General features: G+C 34.7%; 2 protein-coding genes across 2 annotated transcripts in view; one reads left to right on the forward strand and one right to left on the reverse strand.

Moving 5' to 3' along the window:
* The window catches only part of LOC136041350 (macoilin-like), an 86,537-nt gene extending 69,651 nt beyond the window's left edge, over window positions 1-16,886 (reverse strand). Inside the window, exon 1 of the mRNA XM_065725997.1 lies at window positions 16,727-16,886. Within this exon, the coding sequence (XP_065582069.1) occupies window positions 16,727-16,806 (80 nt within the window). The 5' untranslated portion in view covers window positions 16,807-16,886. The remainder of the gene's footprint in view (window positions 1-16,726) is intronic.
* LOC136041357 (uncharacterized) overlaps window positions 16,869-27,106 on the forward strand; it is a 33,853-nt gene continuing 23,615 nt past the window's right edge. The window contains exons 1-2 of the mRNA XM_065726008.1: window positions 16,869-17,000; window positions 23,182-23,264. Coding sequence (XP_065582080.1) covers window positions 16,906-17,000; window positions 23,182-23,264 — 178 coding nt within the window. The 5' untranslated portion in view covers window positions 16,869-16,905. The remainder of the gene's footprint in view (window positions 17,001-23,181; window positions 23,265-27,106) is intronic.

Below are 27,106 nucleotides of genomic sequence, written 5' to 3' on the forward strand. Positions count from 1 at the left end.
CAGCTACATATTTTTTCGGGAAAATTGGTATCTTGGGATATTCTGGCATTAAAAAAACGACCAAGACAGGTCAGAAGTCTGAGAAAACTCATTAAGAGCATTAATTTCGGTATTTGCAAACTACGTCATATACTGTGATCATATAAGCATTTCTTAGGACATCAGATATGACATGATATAAGCATTTTTTGTTTAAACCATGTCATGCATAGCATAAATAAAATTGTTCAGTTTCCAACGCATCAGTTATTTTTATAATACAATGTCTGTTGGAAGGGCCAAAAAAAAAATTTGCAGTTGTAGGTACTATAAATGACGGTTCTTTGGAACCAACACCTGAACGATCAAACATAAGATGTGAAAACCGACAACCTAGACCATCGAGTGCAACAACATCAATACGGGTAGCTATGGCGAAGACCATTGCTAAATTGTCTGAAGTAATCAAATTCCAAAAACGTGTCAGAAATGAAAATGAAGAGCTAAGACACACGCAGTTTGAAGACATACAACACCAAACATGTGAGCGAGTATATATTCGGCACATATATATATATATATATATATATATATATATATATATATATATATATATATATATATATATATATATATATATATATATATATATATATATATATATATATATACATATATATACACATATGTGCCCAGCAGGTTTTACTCAGAAAATTGAAGAACCCCACATTACATTTTTAATGTCCTCTCACACATGGTAAAATATAGATATATTTTATTTCTATAATATAAGCATTATTTTAATCTTCTTTTATTCAGGGGTAAAAATATAAAATTTCTTTTTTGCCTTAGATAAGTGTAATGAGTGTGGAGTTCAATAGGGTTTGGTACTTGGACCCTTATTATTTTTATTATTGGTGAATGACCACTATCTGTAAGTAAACTGGGAACACGAATGAGTGAAATCATCGAAAAAGATAGACTAAAGTGCCTATGTTTGCTAACGATACTTCTTTAGTGGTTGCAAAGTCAGAGAGGTTCCTCCTAGACAGTGTAAGAGAAACACTAAATGAAGTTTCAAGATGGCTGAGAGTGGAGCAGCTAACGGTTAGAACCCCACTAAGAGCCTTTTTCTCATATTTTGGAGGACATTGAATTATTATCCATGGATACAACATATAACATATGAAGATGGTATGTCTGAACATCAAAAATCAGTAAAGTATATTGGTGTTATTATAGATGAGACTCTTATGTAGTTATTATAGATGCAAACTTGAATATATGTTTCCAACTAGTTTACTTAGGCTTCACTATTTTTGTTAACATATCTTCATGTGTTGTATTGTTTATCTATATGTTTGGGTACATTTTCTTCAATTGTTAATTCTGTGCAGATTATTTAATATAAGCCTATTATAGTATTACAAGACAAATCAGAAAGAGAATAGGTTCAAGAAGTTTATAAGGATCTTCAGATATTGCCAACATTGATGGACTGCCTGTCCATGGATTATTATGTATGGTTGATTGTGTATGGCTATGCTGTTTGACCTATGTGATTGTATGGATGAGTAGGGTTAAGGCCTCATTCAAGTGCTGGTCTATATTAATCACTAATTTAGGAAAACAGTCTTCCTTTTCTCCTTCTGTCTCTCTCTCTTTTTTTTTTTTTTTTTTTTTTTTTTTTTTTTTTTTTTTTTTTTTTTTTTTTTTTTTTTTTTTTTTTTTTTTGTGTGTGTGTGTTTGTGTTGTTGCATTGGTGATTTCTCTTTTCATGATATATATATATATATATATATATATATATATATATATATATATATATATATATATATATATTATCCTTTTCTTTTTTCCGTTCTTTCTTATTAGGGTGAATTTAAATGATGTAATATGGATGTGTTTTTACCTGATTTATCCTATGTCAACCGTTTGGTTTTGGGTACATCATATTGATTTTTGTATGTAGATTATTGTTAAGGTCAAATAAATATAGCCATCATATTATCTAAAAACTTTGAATTCTGCTCGCTTAAAACTTTGAATAAGTTGAAATTACCCACTGTCAAAAACGGAAGGTGAATCCTTTGCTTCCAAATAAAACACACCACCATCATTTTCTTTGAAAATAAACTTCTATCTTAAAGAATTTTCAACTATTGTATTGCATAATTCAATTGTGGCTAACTATATGCATCAAATCGACCCATCTGCACCCCAGTTTAAGACCCAGCCTCAACCTAAAATGTAAATTCATTAAAAATACTGATCCTTGATTCTGCTGGGTGAGTCTGCACACGATAATGTCCATTAAATTTTGAAAAGTAAGATGGTAGCATCAACAAGATCTTGTTCACGTTAGCCAATAATTTTTTTTAAGTAATAATAAAAATTATAACCAAGTCATAATTTTAAACTTTCAATTACTTTGGGATATTAACTGATCTTTACCCAAAATTCGGTAGTAAAAAAAAAATTTAAAGGTAAATTTTTACAAGACCAGCAACCATAGCTGTAGACTGAAATCTATAAAATAGATCTTTGTTTAAACAGTAGGGCCAATGGATGGTTGGAGGGTGCCAATCAAATTGAATATACAGTTAAGAAACCAGACTTAAAATAAGTCACTTTCTGTGATAGAGATGATAAGTAATTACATTTTGTTTCAAATACATATCAGATACTAATAACAGACCCACAAGCTGGCTAAAGTTACAAGTCACTCATCATCAAAAATGGGTGATTGCATCAAACCAGTAATCCTAAAAGATCAGGAGAGGGCTCATTTCAACAGAAATCAAAATGTTTTAGTGGCCTTTTTAAGCAACCAAAATGATTGGAAGGAAACTAGCCCTCCTCCAACGACACTTTTTTCCCCAAAGACATCCAATCAAAATTTCAAAATACCCATTTGATTCTACATAGTTGAAAAGTCCAATAACAATACCTTCGGGGGTAACATGACCCCCCTAGTCCTGGGGAAAAGGCTGTAAGTTATGCAATTTGCCCATTGCTAACATGTAATGTTTGTTATTGGGAGATATAGAAATCTTTCCGGGGCAGGGGAGAGGAGATTTTCTTTGGGGGTAATTTTCACTGGGAGCATTTTCTATTGGGAGGAAATTTTACCAGGAAAATTTTAGGCAGCGAAGAGAGACAATTTCCAGACATGATCTGGAAAAACGATCAAAAATTAAACAAAAACAAGTTTTCTTCTTACTGAAAGTAAGGAAAAACATTAAGACTTCAAACAAATAGAAATTATTATGTATATAAGAGGAGTTGTCCATTCCTTAATCCTTGCTCTTTAAGCTGAAGTTTGACTTTTTGTCACAATTATTTATCAAAGACAGCTCAAACACAAGGCCTGCTAAATTTGAATGAGAAGTATTATTATAGAACTTCAAAGACTTTAATGCAAAGAGTGAAGGTTGAGGAAGGGGCAGTCCAATTTCTGTTCGCTTTAAATTTTAATGTTGCTCCTTACCTTCAATTGAAAAAAAAAGTTTTTTTGAATTAATTAAAGAATAAGATGAGAGCTTTTGAAATTACAATAATATTAGAATCAAAATATAGATGTAGAGGTAACAGTACCGCATATGTCCTGTTCTGAGCTAAGCACTGATAAAAAAAAAAAAATCCTACTTCATTCAGAAAATATAAATTTATCAGATTTTCAGAATTACTTCCAGTCTAGCTACACTCCAACCCTAGGCCTTATCCAAATTTACTGATTTTCTTAGTTTTTATAAGTTCTTGGGTAAAACTCTAGATGATGCTGATGGGGTTTTTGTTTTCACAAAAAGCAGTTAAGCTAGGGGTGGGACTTTCAGGAATGGATCCAGAGCATAAGCCCTGTTGAGAGCCCAGTAAGGTCTTCTGAAGTATACACTTTCATCCCTTCCCTGTTCAACAAGAGCTAAGAGCTCATATGGCATGAGCTCTAGCAAAATTCTAAGAATCAATAGATTGATTTAAAAGGAAAATCAGAGGCTTAATGCCGGTCGGGATTTAAAATAAGAGCTCTGAGACACGAGGTCCTTCTAAATACCAAAATTCATTAAGATCCAATCACCCATTTGTAAGTTAAAAATACCTCATTTTTTCTAATTTTTCCTCTCCCTTTAGCCCCCCCCCCCAGATGGTCTAATCGGGGAAAACGACTGTTATCAAGTCAATTAATGCAGGTTCCTAACACGCCTACAAATTTTCGTTGTCCTAGCATGTCCAGAAGCACCGAATTCGCCTAAGCACTAACCCCCCCCCATAACTACCCAAAGAGAGCAGATCCAATCCAATTACCTCACGTAGCTACGACATGAGCTTATTCTTCCCACCAAGTTTCATCCTGATATCTCCACTCTAAGTTTTTTCCAAGATTTCCAGTTTCCCCCTTTACTCCCCCAATGTCACCAGATCTGGTCAGGATTTCAAGAAAGAGCTCTGAGACACGACGTTCTTCTAAATATCAAATTTCATTTAAGATCCAATCACCCATTCGTAAGTTAAAACTACCTCATTTTTTTCAAAAATTTTCCTCTCCCTCCAGCCCCCCAGATGGTCAAATCGGGGAAACGACTGTTATCAAGTCAATTTGTGCAGGTCCCTGACACGCCTGCCAATTTCCATTGTCCTAGCACATCCAGAAGCACCAAACTCGTCAAAGCACTGAGAATCCCCAAACTCCCCCAAAGAAAACGGATCTGGTCCAGTTATGTCAATCACATATCTGGAACTTGTGCTTATCCTTCCCATCAAGTTTCATCCCGATCTCTCCACTCTAAGCATTTTACAATATTTCTGTTCCCCTCACCCGCCTATGTTCCCGGCACCAATTCAAAGTGAAAATAGATCATCTGGGACATAACATCTTTCTATCTACCAAGTTTCATTAAGATCCAATCACCCATTCGTAAGATAAAGATACCTCAATTTTAACAATTTTCCATTCCTACAGCCCCCCCCCAAGATGGTCGAATCGAGGAAACGACTGTTATCAAAGCAATTTGTGCAGGTTCCAGACAAACCTACCAATTTTCTTCGTCCTAACACGTTCAGAAGCACCAAACTCGCCAAAGCACTGAAAATCCCCCCAACTCCCCAAAGAGAGTGAATCTAGTCCGGTTATTTCAATCACGTATCTAGGACTTGTGCTTATTCTTTCTACCAAGTTTCATCCCAATCTCTCCACTCTAAGCATTTTCCAAGATTTCCAGTTTCCCCTTCCAACTCCCCCAATGTCACCAGATCAGGTCAGGATTTAAAATAAGAGCTCTGAAGCACAAGATATTTCTAAATATTAAATTTCATTAAAATACGATCATCTATTTGTAGGTCAAAAATATCTCATTTTTCTAATTCTTCCAAATTAACTGTTCCTCCACCCCCCTCCAGATGGTCAAATAGGAGAAGAGACTATTTCTAATTAAATCCGGTCTGGCCCCTGATACGCCTGCCATCGACCTAGCTTATCTGGAAATGCCCGAACTAGCAAAACCGGGACCGACAGACAGACAGACAGAAATTGTGGTCGCTATATGTCACTTGGTAAATACCAAGTGCCATAAAAAGCACTGAACTTTGATGAACTTAGACAAACTTTGTGCTCTGAAAGTGAAATTTCCAGAAATAGATCTACAGAACAAATGATCAAAGAATATTTGATTGAGTGACATCCCTTTGCTAAATCTTAGTTTTAAAAGTTTCTAAATTTAAAGATCCATGTGCATCCCATATTAAAAAGAAAATAATCTCAATATAGCTTAAATCCAACTTAATGTTTTAAAAACAGAGACAAAGGAAAGTATATAATCGTCACGGTATATTATATCAGGAAATTATCGAATGGTATCACTTATTTGTTCTTATTGTAGCTAGTTCAGAAAAGGAATCTTACACCAAAATCACCAGAACAGGTCATAATATGCCCTAATGCAGTGGTTTCAAACTTCATTTTAGCAGGGCTCCCTTAAAAATGTTTGATTGTATGCTGTCTCCCTTCCATTTTAGAAAACAATACAGACACGAAAATTTTTAGTAATAAAAAATGTATTAAGACAAACTTGTACAAACCAGGAAAACAAATAACAATTAAATATTGTTGTCTTTGAATAAGATGAATGTGCCTTACCATAATGAGCACAGAATTTGTGTAATATTGTGGTGTAAATGATGAGTTGATTGCATGAAGCTTCTTTTCTATAAATAAGCGAACAAAATATTTGGGTTCCATTTCAGCTAATACAGAAAATCCTGTTTCATATGAATAAAATTTTGCGAAAGATATCAATGCTCTTTAAGATTTATTTGACAAAATATTATATTGACTTTTAAGATCTAGCCAAAATTCAATTAGAGATATGCTCCGAGAATTATATATTAGACAATTATCACAGGATAATTAAATAAAATTTTCTTTCTCATTGCTTGTTAATTTAAATTCGTTATCTTCTCCATTGATAAATAGATCATGTATCCACGCATATTTTGTAAAATCAAGATCATGAAAATAATTTAATAAATCAATTAACAAAGCATCCAAGTGTTCAACAAATGGATTTTTGGTCGCTTCTATGTTTTTTTGAAAACACAAATTTAAATGTGGAAGTATGTCAAACTTATTTTTTTCAAATTTGCCTTTTATGCCTCTATTTCTTATGAATGCTTTCACATTATATTCTTAAATCAACATATGTATATTTGGCCCTTACATCAATTTGTTCAGAAAACTTAATTTTCCTAAAATATTCACCAAAAATGCCAGTTAGAGAACTAAATCACCATCACCACCATCACCAAATAAAGTTTTTCTGACAAATTCAAAATTCTTGTATTACAAAAAAAAGGGCAATTGTCTTGCTTTGGCTTATTATGCCCTCTACAGTTTTTTTATTGAGTGAAAAAAGCACCTGGATTTATTGTAAAATCCAATTAAATACTTGCGTCCTTACTTTCCTTTTTTGTGTTGCGAGAGCAGCACTTCGGTTTTTCCTTTTTTTTTTTCCTATGCCGCCGATGTCGGCTTATTCCTGGAAACTGGTAAGGGTCTAACCTGTGCGGTTTTTACGGAAAGTGTGGACTTCAGGCCGGATTGATGAATATGGCATTACATTTTGGAAAGCTCTGCAGAACTCTTGACTGGGGCCAAAAAGGATGGTTTTTGCTTGTCCGAGAGCCAGAGCCTATAGTGTGCGAAGTGAAGTGGAATTATGTAGCCTATGTCTGAGAGGAGTATCTGGAGTTGTGCAGCCAAGCTTTCGGTTCATCAAACCATGTTTCTGCTTTCGAGTGGAAAGCTCCGTTCTAGCAGGCAAACAGACAGGCACCACTTTCAAACTGAAGATGGACTAAAATCTATAAGTGTTAAATATATGCAGCAGTTACCCGGCCCCACAGCCAATATATCTTCTTTGAGTGATAAATAGAAAAATTTACAGAAGCAAAAAGCGGCATTTTCCCACGGGTCCGAAAGTGCTGCCGTGATTTTGGCTGGGTTTATCATTTGTTATTTTGGACTTGGGATTGAGGTAGAGAAATGTTATCAGAATTGATGTACCTCTTAAACTTTAAAAGTTCTATCATTGCTAAGAAAATTGGAGCTAATCCTTTGCTCCTTTCTAAGTGGTGACGTTAGAAAGTTGGCCTACAGCAAAAAAAATCAACTTTTGAACTAAAACAGATAGAATTTTTTTCGACAGCAATCGATAGCTCTTGATGAGCTGATCAAAGTACATGTCATCCATTTTTTGGTACAAGAATTCCTTCATGAGATATACTAGTTTGAAAGTTTCAAGGGGTTGACAACTTCAGTAGTAGGGTACACACTGAAACCAAAAATAAGCCGATACCAATTGTGAGACATGTAGGGAACTTGTAAGGAAAGGTCGGCTGTTAGCTCATAATCATCTTCGGCAGTGATGGGTTTGCAAATTTTGCTATTTGGTGTACCTATTATTTGTTTCCAGTGCATTTGATGGTAAGACATGTAGGGGACTTGTAATTTTTGCTAGTTGGTGTAGCCTACCCATACTCACTGTAACCTAGAATTAAGTGTTTACGCAACGGGTACAAACGATAACGTAAAAAACGAGGCAGTTTCGTAATAATTAATAGACTGTCATCTATGGTATTTTGATCCTGAAAAGTTACAGATAGCTTTATAATACCAACTAGATTATATAAGATATTGTTCCAAGTCTTGATCCGTCACGATGTCTACGATTGAAAAGGATAAAGTTCAACTGGCTGCAAAGTCAATTAGTTCCTTCTTTTCTTCTTCTTTTGTTATTGTTGCTTTTTCAATGCTGAAGAATAGCCTTTAATCATGTGATTACTGACCGCGTTCTTCTTTGAACATAACGTTTTAAAAGCTTCGATAGGCTGAGAACTTCAGCGTTTAACCAATAGCAAAGAAACAAAACCAAAGTGTTGCTCTCACAACACTTTATTTGGCGAAGCCAGACAAAGGTTGCCACAACACTTCTAGTTTTTTTTTTTTTTAATAAAGACTGCAATTTACACTTTGAGTATACTCTGAATCACTTTGGCACAAGATAGCCAATGTTCTTTGCAATAGCACAAAAGAGAAGTGTAAGTAGCTCCCACATGTGTCACACAGCTTTGTAAATAATCTCATTTACAATAAACTGTTTTTGATACAGTTTATAGCTTTTGTTACTTTTGTAGAAACGTCTTTAAGTTCCATACTCAATTTTTTTTTATATTGGATGTGCTGTGGATTTTACTGGATGCAGCTTTGCCAGGAATGAGTTTTTAAAAAAATATCTTAAGTTATCTTATTCTCTTCAACACATCAAAAATATCCCATTAAATATGCAGTTTTAGCTACATCAGTTTCTTCTTCTACTTGTAATGTGAATTTTGTAGAGCGTATCTGGAAACTATTTAATCGCAAAGATAATCTAATTCATTGTCCTGAAAGGATGTTCATCAGCATTGCAAAAGGTTAAGCTATTTTGTGCAACTGCATAGTTTTAACTTTCAATAGATTTTTTGTCAATTCTGGCCAATGTTCACCCCTCCCCTAAAACTAGTCTTTCCCTCCCCCCAATGGTCTCAGATATAGAACTAGATCAATATATCCAGTATTCAAACATGTTATCAGAAGTCAACACTTGGTACTTCATATCAAAAAGGTTGTCACATAAACCTCAGAGGAGGGTTATGTATGGAAATCAGATGTCCTAGTGCCCTTTTTAAGAGTCAAAAGTGATTGGAGCACAACTAACCCCTCCCCCCTGCGCACTTTTTTCCCAAATGAATCCAATAAAAATTTTGAGATAGCCATTATGTTAAAACCAGTTCAAAGATCAAATAACAAAACTCTGGTATGAACACAATCCCCCAGGGGGCAGGCATTCTAAGTTATGCCCTGGGGTCATATAAGGTTCTAATGAAAGGATGCTTGTATAAACTTCAGAGAGGGCTCATTTGATTGGAAACTGAAAGTTCTAGTTGACTTTTCAAGAATCAACAGAGATTGGAGGGCAACTAGCCCCCCCCTCCACGTCCTTTTTTCCTCAAACCCATCTGATAAGAATTTTGAGATAGCCACTTTTTTTAAACAGTTCAAAGATCATAAAACAAAAACTCTAGGGTTGACAAAAACCCCCAAGGGTCAGAGAGCAAGCGTTGTAAGTTATGCCCTGGGGGCATATATGGTTCTTATGGAAGGGATACCTTTAAAAACTTCAGAGGGCTTATTTGATTGGAAATTGGAAAGTTCTAGTTCAGTTTATTGGAGGGCAACTAGCCCCCTCCACATCCCTTTTTTCCAAATACTGATGATTTATCTTTTGCAGAACTGTGCTACAAAAATATTCAAAGCAGTGCTGCTACCATCTTGGCTGATGTATTGGATGATGCTGCTGCAGACGGGATGGCTTTTAATATCCAGATGTCTGCTGTGCTGACTTTCTCTTTTCTTAAAAGTAACCCAGAATTTCACCCTCCCCATCCTCCTTCCAGCCATGTAACTGAACTTAAACTGCTTGGGGTGTATCTTGCAGCTGATTTAAAGTGGAAGAAAGAGACAAAATTGATGCTCCAGAAAGCTAATGCAGGTATTAGCTCCCTGAAACTGCTGTCTTGACATGGAACTCCTTCAGATCACCTTTTGCAAGTTTATACCTCTTTTATATAGTCTTTCCTTGAATACTGTTCACCCATTCGGCATAATGGCCAAATGCAGGAGCAGTCAGATACAATTGAGAGAGTTCAATTTTGGGCATTGTTGGTAATTTCAAAAGTACCTAAAGTCCCATACTGTGTCCTCCTTGAACAGTTTGGCCTAGATTCCTTTCCTAGCTGTTGAAAAAACTATTGCATGCATCTGGTACAGGGGTATTTAACAGCACATCCCATCAATCCATATTGCTCCACGATTTCGCACCATGTCAAGAAAGACCCGCAAGAGCAGTGGCAGAACTTGTACCTTGTATACAGCCAATCAATGTGTCTCAAAACAGATATTTGAAAAGCTTTGTTCCCTCATTTGTCAAGTTTTTTTTTTTTTAATGTTACAGCTAGTAAGCAAGAATAGCTGCAGCTTAAGTTTGTTAGTTATACTATATCTTGACTAGTCTGTTATTGTGACTGGCCCCCCTCCAGACCCTATTTTCTTCAAACCCATACAATAAGAACTTTGAAAGAGAGCCCTCAGAGCCCAAGGCATGCATTGTATGTCATGCCCTGGGGGCATATATGGTTGTTATGGAAGGGGTGCTTTTATAAACTTGAATAAACCAGGAAGGGCTCAGTTAATTTGAAATTGGAAGTTCTAGTGTCTAGTGTGGAAGTTCTTGGAAGTCTCTGTGCCCTGGAGGTGTATAAGGTTCTTATGTAAGGGGTGGTCATACAAACTTCAAAGATGGTTTATTTAATTGGAAATTGAAAGTTCTAATTACCTTTTTGTGAGTCAAAATTTAAGAGGGCATCTGCCCCCCCCCTCTTGACACAAACATCTTCTTTTCCCCAAATACAAAATTTTGAAAAATTCACAAGTCAAATGAAAATTTTGAAATAGTCCAATGATAAGCTAACAAAAACTTTGTTGTCAACATACCCCCCACAGAGCCCTGAGAAGGGTTGTAACTTATGGCCTGGGTGCACATAAGCTTTTTATGATAACGGTGGTTGTATAAATTTTGGAGGGGACTCAAATAATTAAAAATTCTAATTCACCTTTTAAGAGTCAAAAGTGCTCCAATGGTGACTAACCCCCTACCTCCCAATGTTCTTTTCCCAGAATGTTTTTAATCAAACTTTTTTATACAGCCATTTTGTTCAAAATAGACCAAAGATAATACAACCGAAAATCTTGGAATAAAAAAGCCCTTCCCTCCCCCCTTAATATAGGGCCAAGTGTTGTAAAATGTGGCCTGGGAACCTATAAGGTTTTTATGGAAGGGATGGTCATATAAACTTTGGGAACTTCCAATTTGAAAAAAAAAAAATTTATTTTCTCATTGTTTGAGAGAGAGCCTTTTTTTTTTTTTTTTTTTTTTTTTTTTTTTTTTTTTTTTTTTTTTTTTTTTTTTTTTTTTTTTTTTTTTTTTTTTTTTTTTTTTTTTAATGGTTCAAAGATCATATAACAAAAACTCCAGGGTCAACACAATCCCTCAGGGCCTAGGGCATGTGTTGTGTTATTTGATTGTAAATCAGAATTTCTAGTGCCCTTCTCAAGAGTCAAAATTAATCAGAGGGCAACCAGCCCCCCAGTCCCTTTCTCCCAAAATGCACCAATCAAAATTCTGAAATAGCTAGTTTGTTCAAAATAGTTTAAAGATAAAATAACAAAAACTCCAAGGTAAACATGTCCCCCCAGAGCCCAGAAACAATTGTTGTAATCTATGCTCCAAAGGCATATAAGGCTTTATGTAAGGGATGGTTGTATAAACTTCAGAGATATTTTGTTTGATTGGAAATCAAAAGTTCTAGTTACCTTTTTAAAAGCCCTCAAAAGTGACTGGAGGGTATGTAGCCCCCCCCCCCCTTGTGCCTTTTTTCTCCAAATAAATCTTATCAAAATTTTGAAATAGCCATTTTGTTCAAAATAGTCCAAAATTCAAATTACTATAATTTAGTAGTTGAGGAAATAAATGATCTAAGCATTCCTTGTATGATAATGGGAGATTTTAACTGTGATCTCAATCATGATTGAGCCTCCCTCATCTGTGGAATCTTTGGTGACTCAATAATGTCACTTATATTCACCCTTCAAGTAATACTTTGAATTTAGATCATATTGCAACGTTGGCTGAATTGACTTTGCCAATAATTGAGATGTTATCTGATTATAAAGCATCTAATCATCTTCCCATAGCATCCTCTTTTTGGCTGTCTAATAGAACACTACCAACTGCTTATGCTAGCTCTCAACCAAAATGGAAAAGTTTCAAGGATTGGGACAGTATTAATGTTATCAGATATAACAATACATGTGATGCAATCCTAAACAAAATCTGTGTTCCTTTTAACTTGTTGTAGAGACCAATGAAGCCCAACAAAAGTGAGACCCAACTAGCCATTGATATGTATTGCATGGAAATATGCCATGCTTTTATTACTGCTGAAAAAGCAGCTGTCCCCATGAAAAAAGTAAGAATTGGTTCTGTAGTTTGTGGCTGGTCAAAGAATCCTTATCTTGTTAATGCATGTAACAGAGCCAAACTCTGGTATTGGTTGTGGAGGTATTGTGACCCCCCCCCCCAACAACTGGCATAGTTAATGACATTTGTAAGCATGTAAAAAAGGAATTTGGTCAAGAGCTTGCTTTACACTGTATTAAAATACAAGACTATTACTCTAGTCACAGCAAAAAACCTGGCAATGCTTTGGAAGAATGTTGTGAAAACTGAGTTGGAATGTAGTTTCTCAGCATCAGACATTCCAGAGTCAGAATGGTCTGCACAATTTATAAACAAGTTTGGTCCTCCTGACCCCAAAATCGAAGCTAAAGCCAAGCATGGATTGACAGAATTTTTGAATGCACATCCAGCCAGTGATTTCTTAGTGACACAAGAATCTTCATAGCTGCCATCACTTGCCTAAAGTGCAAACAATCTTTGTGTATTGACAATATTGGTGCTTCCCATATAAATAACAGTAGCTCTCTGATTGTTGACCATATTTGTTTGTTAATGCAGATGATTTTTGATACAAGCACTGTTCCTACAATGTTTTGTGTAGGAGACCCTACTCCAATTCTGAAAAAAGGACAATCTAATGTCATGCCACAATGTTCAACCTTCCATCCAATTACAGTGTCCATAACATTTTGTAAAATTTATAAATTGTTATTCATTGATGAATAAGGCAGGAAGTGTTATGTTCAACCCTTCACAGTTTGGTTTCCAACTGGGTGTTGGATGCACCTGTGCACTAGCTGTATTTGCATCAGCATTGATAGATGCAGAAAACTCAGGGGAAAGTTTGGCCCTAGCTGGCTGTGATGTCTGCCAAGCCCCTAACAATTTGATTCATACTGTTATGTTTCTACATGCAGCAAAGTGGGTTGTTCATTACACTGTAGTATTGTCTCTTAAGAATATGTACTCACAACTTGGAGTAAGGCTTAAGTTGCCTCAAAAGTTGCTAAGATTGCCTCAACCTTGTCATTTTGATTGCACAGTTCCACTTTGGAAGGGCACTTGCCAGGGGGCCATCTCTCCACCAACATTGTTCAATGTTAGTATTTTAGATGTGCAGTCACTATGTTTTTGTTCATACATTCTTCAAGCTATTAACATTTCTCTTGTGTGTTATGCTGGCAATGTCTTCAATATAAGCAGGTCTATCCAATGGATAGAAGAAAACTTTCAAATTATGCGAAATGGATATGATAATCTAGGTCTCATATTTAATTTGGCTAAGTCTGATGTTGTGCTATTTAATTGGAAAGCTGAAGACCCCTTGTCCACCTTTGTTCTTGGTGATAGCTGTTTGAGACCTTTTGAAAGTGTTATTTATCTTGGTATTCCCATTGGTTCCTCACTGAAACACACCTGCCAGCTCCTCTCTGAACATTTTGAATAAAAATTTGCACTTCTTAATCTCTACTTGTAAAAAATATCATATGTTTTAACTGAAAGATCCTAGCTCTCCTTTATAATTCTGTTGCATTACCTCAATTCCTTTAACTAGCCCCTTTTTGGCAAATTTGTTCAACTGGTGAAAAAAATAAACTCAGGTCCACTTTCTTCACTTTCTCTAAATATTTACTTCAGCTTCCCCCTTGGACAAGAAATACTAAAATGATTAAAATGTATAAAATAACTGATCCTGAGCTTGTCATTTCTTAATTGTATATATATGTGCATACATTCAACTGTAGATTGGTGAGTTTTTAGTTCATAGTTGTTGTTTTTCTTTGTTGTGTGGAAGTTTAATGCTTTTTTCCCTTTTCTTTTTTGCTTTTAACACTCTATCTTTTTTCTGTTGGAATGACAGGTGATAAATAAATAAATAAAAATTTTTGATGAATGGTGTTTTCACTACAAACAAGAGTATGGCTACTACCCATTTCCCTAATAGTAAAAGTACCATTCCCTTGCCAATTGTCTTGATTAGAATTATCATTCTCTTACTTAGGTGGCTACAAAATTAGTTACCTTTTTTTAGTTAGTGGTTACAAAATAAGTTTAGGGTCTACCTTTTTTTATGGTCTCATAATTTTTTATACTGGGAGGATAGAATTCAAGACCTTAGTCATTTTCAGGGAGCAGAGGTCATGTAGTTCTACTGAATGGTATCTTCACTACAAACAAGAGCATGGTTACTGCCTGTTTCTCTAACAGTAAAAGTAGAGGGCCTATGGTGTATTTGATGCTTTACTAAAAGGAATTACATTCAACAAAATTGTTCTTATTATAAAATTGAAAATTAAATGAAAATTGTATATATATGGACAATCAGCAGGTGGGGTGCATTTTTAGAAATACTTGAAAAGGGCATAAAGTAAGGAATCAAAATGTACTAATTTGATTTTATTAAGATGTTTCCTTCGGGGGATCCTTTGATCTAGAATGGTAGGCTACCCAGGACTGGCCAACCCCAAGATATTTATCAAAACATCTTCAAGGCTGTAATTTAGGTCTAAGATTGAGTCCTAAAAGTTTAATTCTCCTAACTCATTCTAGTATAGCCTAGCACAAAACCCTTCATAAAGAATTTGTAATAGACCTAATAAAATATTATTTGAATGATTTCTTCTTTTTCAGCAGGCAGGGGCTTTTCAGTCAATACTATTCAGTCCTTTTCCTTTTGACTCAATCTGTGAGATGGACAGAGCTATGAAGCTGGTTTGTGTTATATATTTTGTATCTGCTCAGATTTCTTGCAGTAAATCTTTTAATACTAGCAGTTGAATTATAAGAATATATATATTGAGCTCTGTGTGCAAGTATGGTCAGCAAGACTCTTGGCTATTAGTGGAATTTTGTGGTGTTTGAAGCATTGTAACATTTTATAGTTGCAGGGTATACTGTGCAGACATCAGCATATTATATTCAAATAGGCAATGATCTATTGTTTCATTTTTAAGATTACATGAACTTCAAAGGGAGGAGGAGGGAACTTCACCACTTGAATTAGGGATCTGATATGAAAATGCCTGAAAATTTAGCCTATTTGAACCTGACCAAATTCTATGATAAATCTTGGAAAGGTGCTTACTGGGGAAAGGTGATAGGGTTTGATTCTTATTATTTATCAGTACCTCTGTAAGTCTCTAGTGGTAAATATCTCTAATGGGGATTGGTCCCCCACTTGGCTGGTCAATATTTAAAGCATTATTTGCTATTTCATCTGCCTTATGGTTACCTTATATACCAAAGTGGCTTGGAATATATGGAAATGAGTTAAGATACTTTTTGAAGTGAGAATATCAATAATCTTAAGACAAAGAAAAGTGTCAATATCTATCTTGTATTGAGAAGCTGAAGAAGGCAGCTCAAGGGTTGATAAAGAATCAGAATATATTACAATATTTTTGATATTAACAGTCATATATTCATTAACCATGAGGAAATCTAATGCCATGATTATGGCATTTAGCTTGGCAGACATTAAAGATGTATTATCATGTAATCTCTTGCCTAAAACTATATTATGGGTTGGGAAAAATGCTCCACTTGCCACTTTCTCATTCATTTTGGACCCTTCTACAAAAATTTGGAAATGGTTTTTATATGCAACATTATTAAGCTCTGCAAATTTTTTCTGAATAAAAGCAATGGGGGGTAAGTTCTTTGGTCCACTTTGAGAAGTCAGTCTTTATTATGGGGATTGATCAACTCCAAGGGGGGTTTGGGGGAATGTGGGTGCAATAGATTTTAGCCTACTGGCACTGGGAACTTCTTTTATTTAGAAAGAATATAACAAAGGAGGTACCATAAACAAAGAGAGTATGGAATGCATTGTCAAAACCCTACCATGATATGTGAGAAGAGCATAAAATTAGGGATATAATGATGGCCTAGACTACTAGGCTACCTTTATTTTATAAACTAGATATATTTCATTAAGAATTGTAGTAGCCTAATTCTGGACTGTTACCTAGAATTTAACAAAATAATGAAAACAGAAAGCTGACAAGTTTATTATTTTAAATGTAAGCTTAATACCAAAGATAATATTGACAGAGCGTATTATTAGCTGGGCCAAAGAACTGTTTTTTTCAGGCATGATATTTCATTTCATACAAAAGAAAATTACTATGACTTACTTTCCATATAAACCTTCAGTTAACTTATTCCTTTTAATAGGCCGTCTAGCCTTAACATTGTCGATATTTCTGCGTTTCATTTTGTCATGTATTTTGTAAATACAATTTATAATTTCATGATCTTTTCTTCTCGTAATTCAGACATACATCAGGAGAAAATTTCAAATTCTACAGGGGGAATGGATTCCATATCTAGAGAAATAGCTTTTCCAGATTCTAGGGTTGTTGATGAAGAAAATTTTGAATTAGATGACGATAGCGACGCCATTCAAAGGTAGTATCGAGTTTTTCCTTCTCCTTAAGTAATGGAAATACAGTTTTAGGGTAGTAGCTTCATGTTCAGTTACAAGTGGCATCTACAATATATCAGTTTATGCACAAGGAAGAATCTGATGTGACATCTATTAGTTTACTTGTATAATAGATTTCGCAGGACTGTCGTTTTCAGAGAAAGCAAAACAAGTTCTACAAATCGCGACGAAAATTTGATTTTGTCGTTGTCTTCAGTTTCGTTAAATCAGAAAAAGAAAACCTCAGTGGAGTTTTGACATTGGTGTGATATAAATCGTGGTGACTCCTATAAAGAATCAATCCCATAAGCATAACAAATGATTTTTTACTATTCTTGGAAAGATTTGTACATTTGCGTCCCTTCAGTACTCATTTTTGAAGCCAGTTTATGTGATACAGCACAAATAAAATGTGCCTAACAAACACATTTTTCCAGGAGGAAATTTTTCTTTGGCGTTTACACAACCAAACAGCAAAACAACATGCGAAAATAAGGGTAAACATTTGGATTGCACATGGAAGACTGTTACATGGGACTGTGTTTAAGTTGAAACAGAATACAAAGCTCCAATTAAAATATACTTCGTAATTAGGTAACAGTTCACTGGAAACAAGAAATCATGGCAAATCCTGATTTTACCACAAGACCATGCTCCTAATGCTTCCTTGTCATTGCATGACTGATGCTCTTATTTTGCTGCAGTGTACAGAGACGAGAATCTTGCCATAATCACAGTAAAGACAAAGTTATCATCTGGCTTGTGCATTTCTCCGGACTGCTGGTTTGTTCTCATTTCCATGAAAAAAAAATTCCCAGTCGGAAAAGTACTTGCTAGCACAAAAAATGGGACAGACTGCCATGGTGTTACAACTTACTTTTGCTTTTTTTCAACATTTGAGTCTGGGCAGTTGCTTCAAATTTTACTGGAGAATTGGCTACTATACAAAATAAATTGTGATAATAGTGAGTGTCACTGCAAAATTAACCTGAAAGGCTTACATTTTGCGCCTTTGTTCAAAAGTTAATGCAATCTTTCAACCATTTGAATAAAATTATGGTCTATGTTCTTTATTGACTTATATTTTACACTCAATTGTCTTTCAAATAATTCTGCATAGTGTTGGCGGATATGCTTCTTGCGATTGAACTTTCTGGTAGTGCCTAAACTGTTTTTAGTTTTACCCAATTAATATTTAGCTGGCACACTGAAAGGAGTTAACCATAGGGATTATAATGCTGATTTTATATTGTGCCGACCAGTAAATGTTACAGCTGTCATACTGTAACTGTCATCACCTTCCCCGACGATTTGTTAGAAATTTAAATTCCTGTTTGGTAACGCATCGGTAATGACGGTTTCTATTGTTTCAGTGTCATGTTGATGTTGAAGAGCTACTAAACCAGGAAGCAATTCTTTTGTTACTTTCTTTTTCATGTCTTAAAACCTAGTTACAAGTAATAGTTGCTTGCTTCTGCCAATATCCATAGTTTGTTCTGCCATATCAGAAAGTATGTCGTTGTCCTTTGTATTTGATAATTTCTAATTACTCTAGTGCATTTACCTACAAGCTTATTTTTAACCTTATGAGATTTGTACATTGCGTCTCTTGGCACACATTTAAAATTTCCTTACAGCTTTGTCACCTGGTTTTATTCTAAAGTGAAGGGGATAGTTGGGAAATGTCACTCTTTTCTTTTTAGTAAGCTTGGGAGCTCGGTCTTTGATATGGGATCTTATGCTTTCTTTCTAATTTTTCATTACAGCTGTAAATTTGCCAGTAAAGATATGACTCATGATGCTACTCAGTTTCCATATGAGATTTAGCATAGTCATAAAACTGAGTAAAAAATCCAAAATGACAGTTATAAACAAGGTATGGTACTGGACTATTTTTTATTGATGTCCAAACAGTATGCAAATTTTGCGAAGCACCCTTTTGATGTCTATAGAATACGCAGTCTACTCGTAAAGGTCAAACCATTAGCAAAGAAGGAGTCTCTTTCAATAGTCCTTTGAATTTGTAACTCGTTTCTGGCTCTGTAGATTTTGTAATAGCTAGTTCTGTCTGTCATAACACAGACGTTTCTTACGTCTATAAAGTTTCAATATTTGATGCTCAGTTTACTGAGCTAGAGCCTCTTGGAATGCTTGACTTATCAATGCTTATCAGACTAGACATGCTTTCTCTGTTATGATTATACTGCTGAACACCTTCGGAAGTGCTGTTTACGTGACAAAACTTTTAGACAGGCTCGAGCAGCTCACATTTTTATTTCTAATACCACCTGTATTTCAGTCACTTGTACTGACTTCTTTACTTTCCAAAGCTAAAAGCTGTATTTATGTTCTACCTAGATCTGCAATTAAAAAAAAATTTAAACTTAACATAAAAAAAAACTGAATAGGTAGTCCTGTGGTGGCGCAGTGGGTTTGACCTTAGCTTGGTAATACGGAACCCAGAGATCGAATTATGTTGCAGCAATGCACTGCAGGGCCGACGCAGGGATCTTGGTAGACAAGAAGCATTGTTAATCTGATACAATACTGAATAGTTAAAATTTTGTAAGTTTGATTCGGGGGATTTTACAACTGTCAGATAGATAGATAGATAAATAGATTCCTTTATTTTCATCAGTCCACCATTTTAATCAGTTAAGTCAATTTAGTTTACTAAAGGCCTTCTATTAGAAGGTCAAACGACCTGTACGCAGTGGAACAGTTAATTGAACTGCATCATCGACAACATAAAAACAAAGACAACAAACAAGACAAAGAAGAAAAGAAAAAAACTGAATAATGGTCTTCTTAAGGAAACCACTTTCACCCTATTCTTCAACAAATGGGAACTTTTTGACGTCTTATTTAAACGGAAAACTGGTTCAGAGCTCTTAATGCATTCTGGGAGGCTATTCCAAAGAGATACACTCATGTGACGAGACACATGGACTGATCTCACTGTGTTTAATTTCTAATATACTAGCTTATCTGCATTCCTATTATGATAAGAATGATAACCAAAACTAGAAGAAAATATATCCACTTAACAGGCTGGTGCAGCATCATTCAAAAATCGGTGTGCTAGAGTTAATGACTATAAACCATAACTAGCCCGCATTCAAATGTTTACATAACTAGTAAGTGTATCACTAAAAATTAGCACAATTCCCAAAGAGGCGAACTGCTTTGTTCTGAATTGTCTGGATTATCCTATGCTAAGTATAGAATGCTGAAAGTATTCATTCATATACCATATATAGCTGAATAAACGTACCGTAAATAATCTCTAACAGAAAAACTGAGAACAAATTGTGAAAACATCGAAGTAAACCTAAGACTCTTGCCGCCTTAGACGATATTTGTCTAGTTAAGAACTGAACTGAAAATGAGGAGCAACATTAAAACTTTAAATGAATGAAAATTATTCCGCATCTGAGGGGGGTTGTTCCCCTTCATAATGCCTCGCTCTTTACGCTAAAGTTAAATCCTTTAAGAACGACTCCTGAAACACAAGGGTCATTTAATTAGAATTTGAAGCTTTTTTAAAAGTACTAAACAACTTTAGCATAAAGAAAGAGGGACTGGGAAGGAGCAAACCCATTATATACGGAATAATTTCTGTTCGTTTCAAGTTTTAATTTTTCTCCTTACTTTGAGTTGAAAAAACGATTGTCTTTTTTTCTTTTTTTTTATTTGATCTAAGATAAATTATGGTTGTAGAAAAATAGAACAGTGTTCTGTTTGAGCTTTATTAGTTATATTCACCTTATTAACGCTAATGTCGAAGACCCCTTAATACCATTATCCGTTTGTTAAAACTAGCCACAATACCAATTTTGGTGAGTTTTTAGCTATTAGGAAAACTTTATGTTAGTTTCTATAGCTTAAAGCTTGCCACTTTCATTTCAGAACTATTTTAACGTGGAGAAATGACGTAAGTATGACTTTTATCGCAACTGATAAAACGAAATACGTGGCACTGTGCCATTAGAAATATATGTTGGAATATATTCTATAAACTTTGGAAAATACCTCTATTGTGTTTTCGTTTAAAAACAACAAAATCGTAGTCTCCCTTCATCTTGCGAATCGGTGCAACTAGAAGCTCTTACAATTATTAACTTCCTTAGTATGTCTTACCTAGTATGCATTACCTAGCTGGACAACAGACAAATCTCGAAGCCTCACCCATGCCCATTACATCGCTCTGTCCTCTCAATGCACAAATGATCTCTTACAGAAAAACAGGAAGGAAAGGTCAGAGGCAACTATAAACGTGTAACTATGCTTTACAAAACACACGGGTATTGCAATTTAGATAATTTCAAACGTTGAATTAGTTCTTCTTCGGGAAGCTTTCATTTGTAATTTTTCCTTAGCTTGTTTCCTCCAGCTTCTTTAGCTGTTTACCTTGCTTGTAGCTTGTGTCCTGGGCGCTTGCCTCCTCCTCCCCCCCCCTAGATCAGGTCCTGGGTAGAAAAAATGGCCACTTGCTTTGGTTTGTAAAAGTAACGTGTGCAAAAGTTCAAAAGTCAGTTTAGATCTTTCTTTCGTTCACTAGTTTTCATTACAATCTTCACTTCGAGGTTTTGAATCATGTATCGCAAGTGAGCTTTGGTTGCTTTTGTGTTTATCTTTTTCTGCATTTTTGCAAATTTCTATTCTTGAAACGTCAGAGCTAGAGCCAGTTTTTATCAAGATTCTTGAGGTACTATTAATTTATATCTATTCTTTTTGCTCTTTCCCCACATGTTTGGCATGCATTTTTTTTTAATTTACAAGAATTAAAGGGAACTTTCAAGTTGAGCTGCTTGATGTCCTTTATTAGAAAAAATTATCTTATGCCAATTTAGAAGAATATGAAAAGAAAAGTTCATTGGCTTGCTATGTCTAATAAAAATAGCAAATGAAAACACAAGTTGAGATTATCGGAAAAGGTTTATTACAGCTAATTAGAGCTAGCAGTTTCGGGAGGGAGTCTGAGCTAGTCTTTGAATTAGTAATAATACAAGAAAATGGTAAAGATGACTGCTGGTGTGGTAGTTGAACCCGCAATACTTTGGTAACTAGCCGACGACTACCCGTTGACCTATCTAGCTTAGCATAAGTTGAAGTATGGCACTAGGGCGTCTATTTATTGAAATCTAAGCTATCAAATTGAACATCTTCATTTCTCTTTTCCCTCTTTTGATATAGTTTTTAGGGTCTTCCTCTATGCTTAGGCTTGATTTGCTCCCCCTAACCCCTCCCTGACAGAACCATACATAGTGTGGACTGCTTTCCCTTGGGAAAAACTAGCCAATTCCCCTAGAAGAACCCCCGATGTTGTTACTAGATTAGAAGCTTGATATATAAACAATGGCAAGCTTAAAATCTTTTCATTAGAACATTCATGAATGGGAAGAAATATTCAAATGCAGCTTACAGAATATTTTGACTACTTGTTTAGACAATCATACGTGCTATTGATGAATAGCCTCGAAGATAAGGTGTACAAGAGTTGTTTTAAATTTGCCAGTGTTGAAACTCTATTCGGTAAATTTCTCCATTGTATTATCAGCCTTTGACTAGAGGTGTTTGCTCCATTACTTTGACTAGGTCTTCTAAGATATTGTCTATGGGAGTGGTGTCCCATTGAAATTTTTAGTTGGGGTTTACTCCAGACATTCTCACTACTTCATACCATTCTGAAGGTTTGTATGTCTCCAACCTGTTCGACGTAGATAACTTGGAAGACCACACTGCCTTTCCATGACGAAAGTAAAACAGTTCAAAATAGGGATGAAACCTTTTAATTGACAGTGAATAGATATAAAAATTATTTAACTGGATATTTCGATTACATATACAGTGTTCATCATCAGCAGTAAAACTCTGATGTTTTCAGAGTTTTACTGCTGATGATTAACACTGTATATGCGTTCGAAATATCCAGTTAAATAATTTGTATGTCTATTCACTGTCAATTAAAAGGTTTCATCCCTATTTTGAACTGTTTTACTTTCCAACCTGTTCCAAACTTTAAAGCTGAAAGGGAAATTATTCCAAGTCTTTGCTCATATCGAAAACACTTCATGTTTCCTTTTGTTAGGTGGAGGCCGGAAAATTAAGCTGCATTGTCAATATATTTAAATTGATTTTAATCCTTCTCTTATTCTTTTTCAGTGAGTTACTTGTGAAGCAATATGAAGGGACAATATCTGATGGGTATTCGAAAATCTTTGTGTTTGATAGCCTTATGAGCAAAGGTAAGAAGTTTGATTGATAGTAGCAAAATAGAAGATAACATTTGTTCATATGAAATTCTTATACGCATACCAAAGAGAAGTAGAAATAATTTCAAAAAGTAATAATACAAAACTTAAAACAAACAGAAACCACTATCAATGAATAAATGAAACCCAAGAGAAACAGGAATTACAATGAATAATAAAGCAAATTCAAAATGAACAGAAACTACCACACATAGGAGTAGGGCTAACGACTTTTAGCCTTCTAAAGGCCGAAGCGTAGTTTGTGCTTTGTTGAAAACGACCTTTACTTCGAACAATTTATTTATTTGTCACTGACTGTTACTTCACTGTTATATTGACTGACTGTGTAATATATAATGATATTCCATCCTTTTGAGAATGTTAGAATGTGCTATCATTTTGAGAATGTGGCAAACCGTAATAAAGTTGCAGGAAAAGATATGGAGAAGAATGAAGAAGTTTTTGAAACTTAGTAAGTGAAGTGATAAAGTTGTAGGAAAAGATATGGAGAAGAATGAAAAATTTTTTGACACTTTCTAAGTGATCGAAAGCTTTTTTTTAATGAGGAAAAATTGATTCAGAGAATTAAAAAATAGTAATGCCCCTGGTGGCGGTAGTGTGGTAAATGAGCTTTTTAAATATGGTGGTTGTGAAGTTCGAGATAAATTACTGAAGACAATGAAAATGATTTTTTAAATAGGGGAAGTACCTAGCAATGTTTATGTAGGAAGCACCTTACTTCGTAAGTTGCTGGTTTCGCACTAAGTAGCTAAAACTGAGAATGAGTGAAGGTAAAGAGGTGATGTTGGGTAGCGAGAAGAGCAATGAAATGGATAGCTTCACTTACGTAAGTAGCAATATTAATAAAGACGGTGGGTGCAATTATGATGTAAAAATAGAATAACTTTGGTCCGCAGTGTTTTTTTTTTACAGTTGAAAATTTTTTGGAAGAATAGGAAGATAAGTCTGCGAACCAATAGTAGAATATTGGAAGCCATAGTGGTGACAGCAGTGAAGCATGATATTGAAACGTGGGCACTTCTAAAGACAGAGGAGGAGTTGCCATATGTTTTCTAGAGAAATTGTCTATGGTTTGTTTTGGCTACCCGACTGACTGACCATATCTCCAACTCTAAGCTATACGAAAAATTTGGTTTAATCCTGCTTTTAGGGCTATAATGAGAGATAGGTTTAAATGGATAGAACACACTCTGCTGATGAAGGATGACAAATGGAAAAATAGCAACCTTGGTGGCCGACGATCTAGGGCCAAATGAAAAACAGGTTATCCCAAAAGGAGTTGGAAGATATCGTTAGGAAAGACCTAAGGGAAATTGGATCTTCTTGGGGGGGGGGGGGGTGTAAAGAGGGAGGCTTTGAATGGATTGGGATGGAGGAAAAGCCTGTGTTGCTGTGTTGGCCTCAGGTGCCTTGGTGCTGAAATAAGTTTTTAGTAGTAGTAGTAGGAAGACACAACAATTTTGGTTATCTTAAGTCTATAGCAGAGAAAACTTTAAAATATATTACTCTTTCAGTAAAGCACAAATGACGTTATTGCCTTTAAAAAACTTAGGGGGGTTAGCCCCACTCGAGTTTTTGGTGATTTCTGTTCGTTTTAAGTTTAACTTGATTGTTAGTTGTAGTTTTTGTTCGTTTTGGGTCTCATTTATTAATGGATGGTGATGTCTGTTTGTTTTAATTTATAATTGTTATTTTACTTTATTTCTGCTCGTCTTTGATTGGTTTTGTACAATTTTTCTTCTTAGGTTTTAAGAATTAAGATCTTTATTTTGTATAAAATTTTAGATAGAGGGGTGGGGAGAATATTATTCAGATAAATGGGTTGAAAATCCGCATAATTGTTGGCCTTCCAAAAGGATCAAGCCATCCTAACCCCCATGCTGTAATAACCCTCAGGGAAAGGGTTGTAAATAAGGCAATCTGCCCATAGTGTACATACAGAATTTATCATTGAAAGTGTGGAGGGGAGCAGTTTAATCCTGGGTGAGTCATAAAACGCTAAGTGTACTAGGTTTAAACTTTAGGGAACGTTGAGAGGGATATTAAGCTAAAACAAAAGACACTATTTGTATCCAGGCTATGAAAAAGACGTATCCGCAGTATCTTAGTAGTGACTAAGGGTATTAAATTAAAACTGTCAGGACCATTATTGCAACTGCTACTGAGACTGCTACTACTAACTGCTGCCACGACCACTCGCGACTGCAATTACTTGTGACTGTGATGACCACTATAGTGCTTGCACCCACTTAAAAGTGTGAGTGCTTGCGATGTCAACTAATACTACTTCCGACTGAGGTTGTGAATACTTGTGACCGTGACTACTTATGACGGCTAATGTGACTACTTGTGGCTGTGACTGCGACTACTCGTGACTGCGGCTATGACTGCTTGTATCTCCGACTGTAACTACTTGAGACTGTAACTACTTGTGACTAGATACTATCGACTTTGACTACTTGCAACTGCGGCACCTTTCGACCTTGACCACTGGCGACCGTGACTGCTTAATATTGCAACTACTTGCAACTTAGACTGCAGCTACTTGTGGCTGTAAATGGGAATGCAACCCTAATGCTACTGTGGGTATTTGCAACTGTCACTAAAACTGTCACCTAAAATTGTGACTTCGGGTGCAACAACTTGTGACTGTGAATGAAGCAACTTGTGACTCCAACTGCTGCTACTTGTGACTGTGATTTCTACTACTAGTATTGCTACTACTACTGCAATTGCGACTGTGATTGCTCATACTACTTACGAACGGCTTATGATATTAAGTTGAAAGTTTCAGGGAATGATGAGGAGGATGTTCCGCTAAATCAAAAGGCTCTAGGTTAATGCAAGTTGTCAAAAGGGCGTCAAAATGTTGACCTAAGAAATGGCTACGGGCTCTAAGTTGAACAGCTAAAGTTTGACTCTACCACAACTCTGCTTTTTAAAACAATTAAAAGCTTTAGCATAAAGAGCGAGGGATTGCGGAGGGGACAACCCATTTCATATACGGAGTAATTTCTGTTCGTTTTAAGTTTTAATGTCGCTCCTTACTTTCAGTTAGAAAAACTAGTTTTTTTTATGTAATATATATATATATATATATATATATATATATATATATATATATATATATATATATATATATATATATATATATATATATATATATATATATATATATATATATATATATATATATATATATATATATATATATATATATATATATATATATATATATATATATATATATATATATATATATATATATATATATATATATATTGGCGGTTCAATTCCTGTTGACAATGGTCATTCATTACTTAATGTTCATTATTACATGCATCTCCTTTATTTAAATAGCCATTTATTTTAGTGAAAGCAGAAAGATGTGGCAAAAGAGAACGAATTTTATATGAATTACATATATATATATATATATATATATATATATATATATATATATATATATATATATATATATATATATATATATATATATATATATATATATATATATATATATATATATATATATATATATATATATATATATATATATATATATATATATATATATATATATATATATATATATATATATAATATATATATATATATATATATGTAGCGAGTGCGCTTTGCTGTAACTTCAATGAAAATTTTCCCCCAGGAAATTCCCTTATGGAAAGTTCCTCTTTGCGAAGAACTTCCTTTAAGATTCCGACTAGATTTTTTCCCTCTCATATATATATATATATATATATATATATATATATATATATATATATATATATATATATATATATATATATATA

The sequence above is a fragment of the Artemia franciscana genome, chromosome 2, assembly GCF_032884065.1.
Source record: "Artemia franciscana chromosome 2, ASM3288406v1, whole genome shotgun sequence".
NCBI classification, from domain to species: Eukaryota; Metazoa; Arthropoda; class Branchiopoda; order Anostraca; family Artemiidae; genus Artemia; species Artemia franciscana.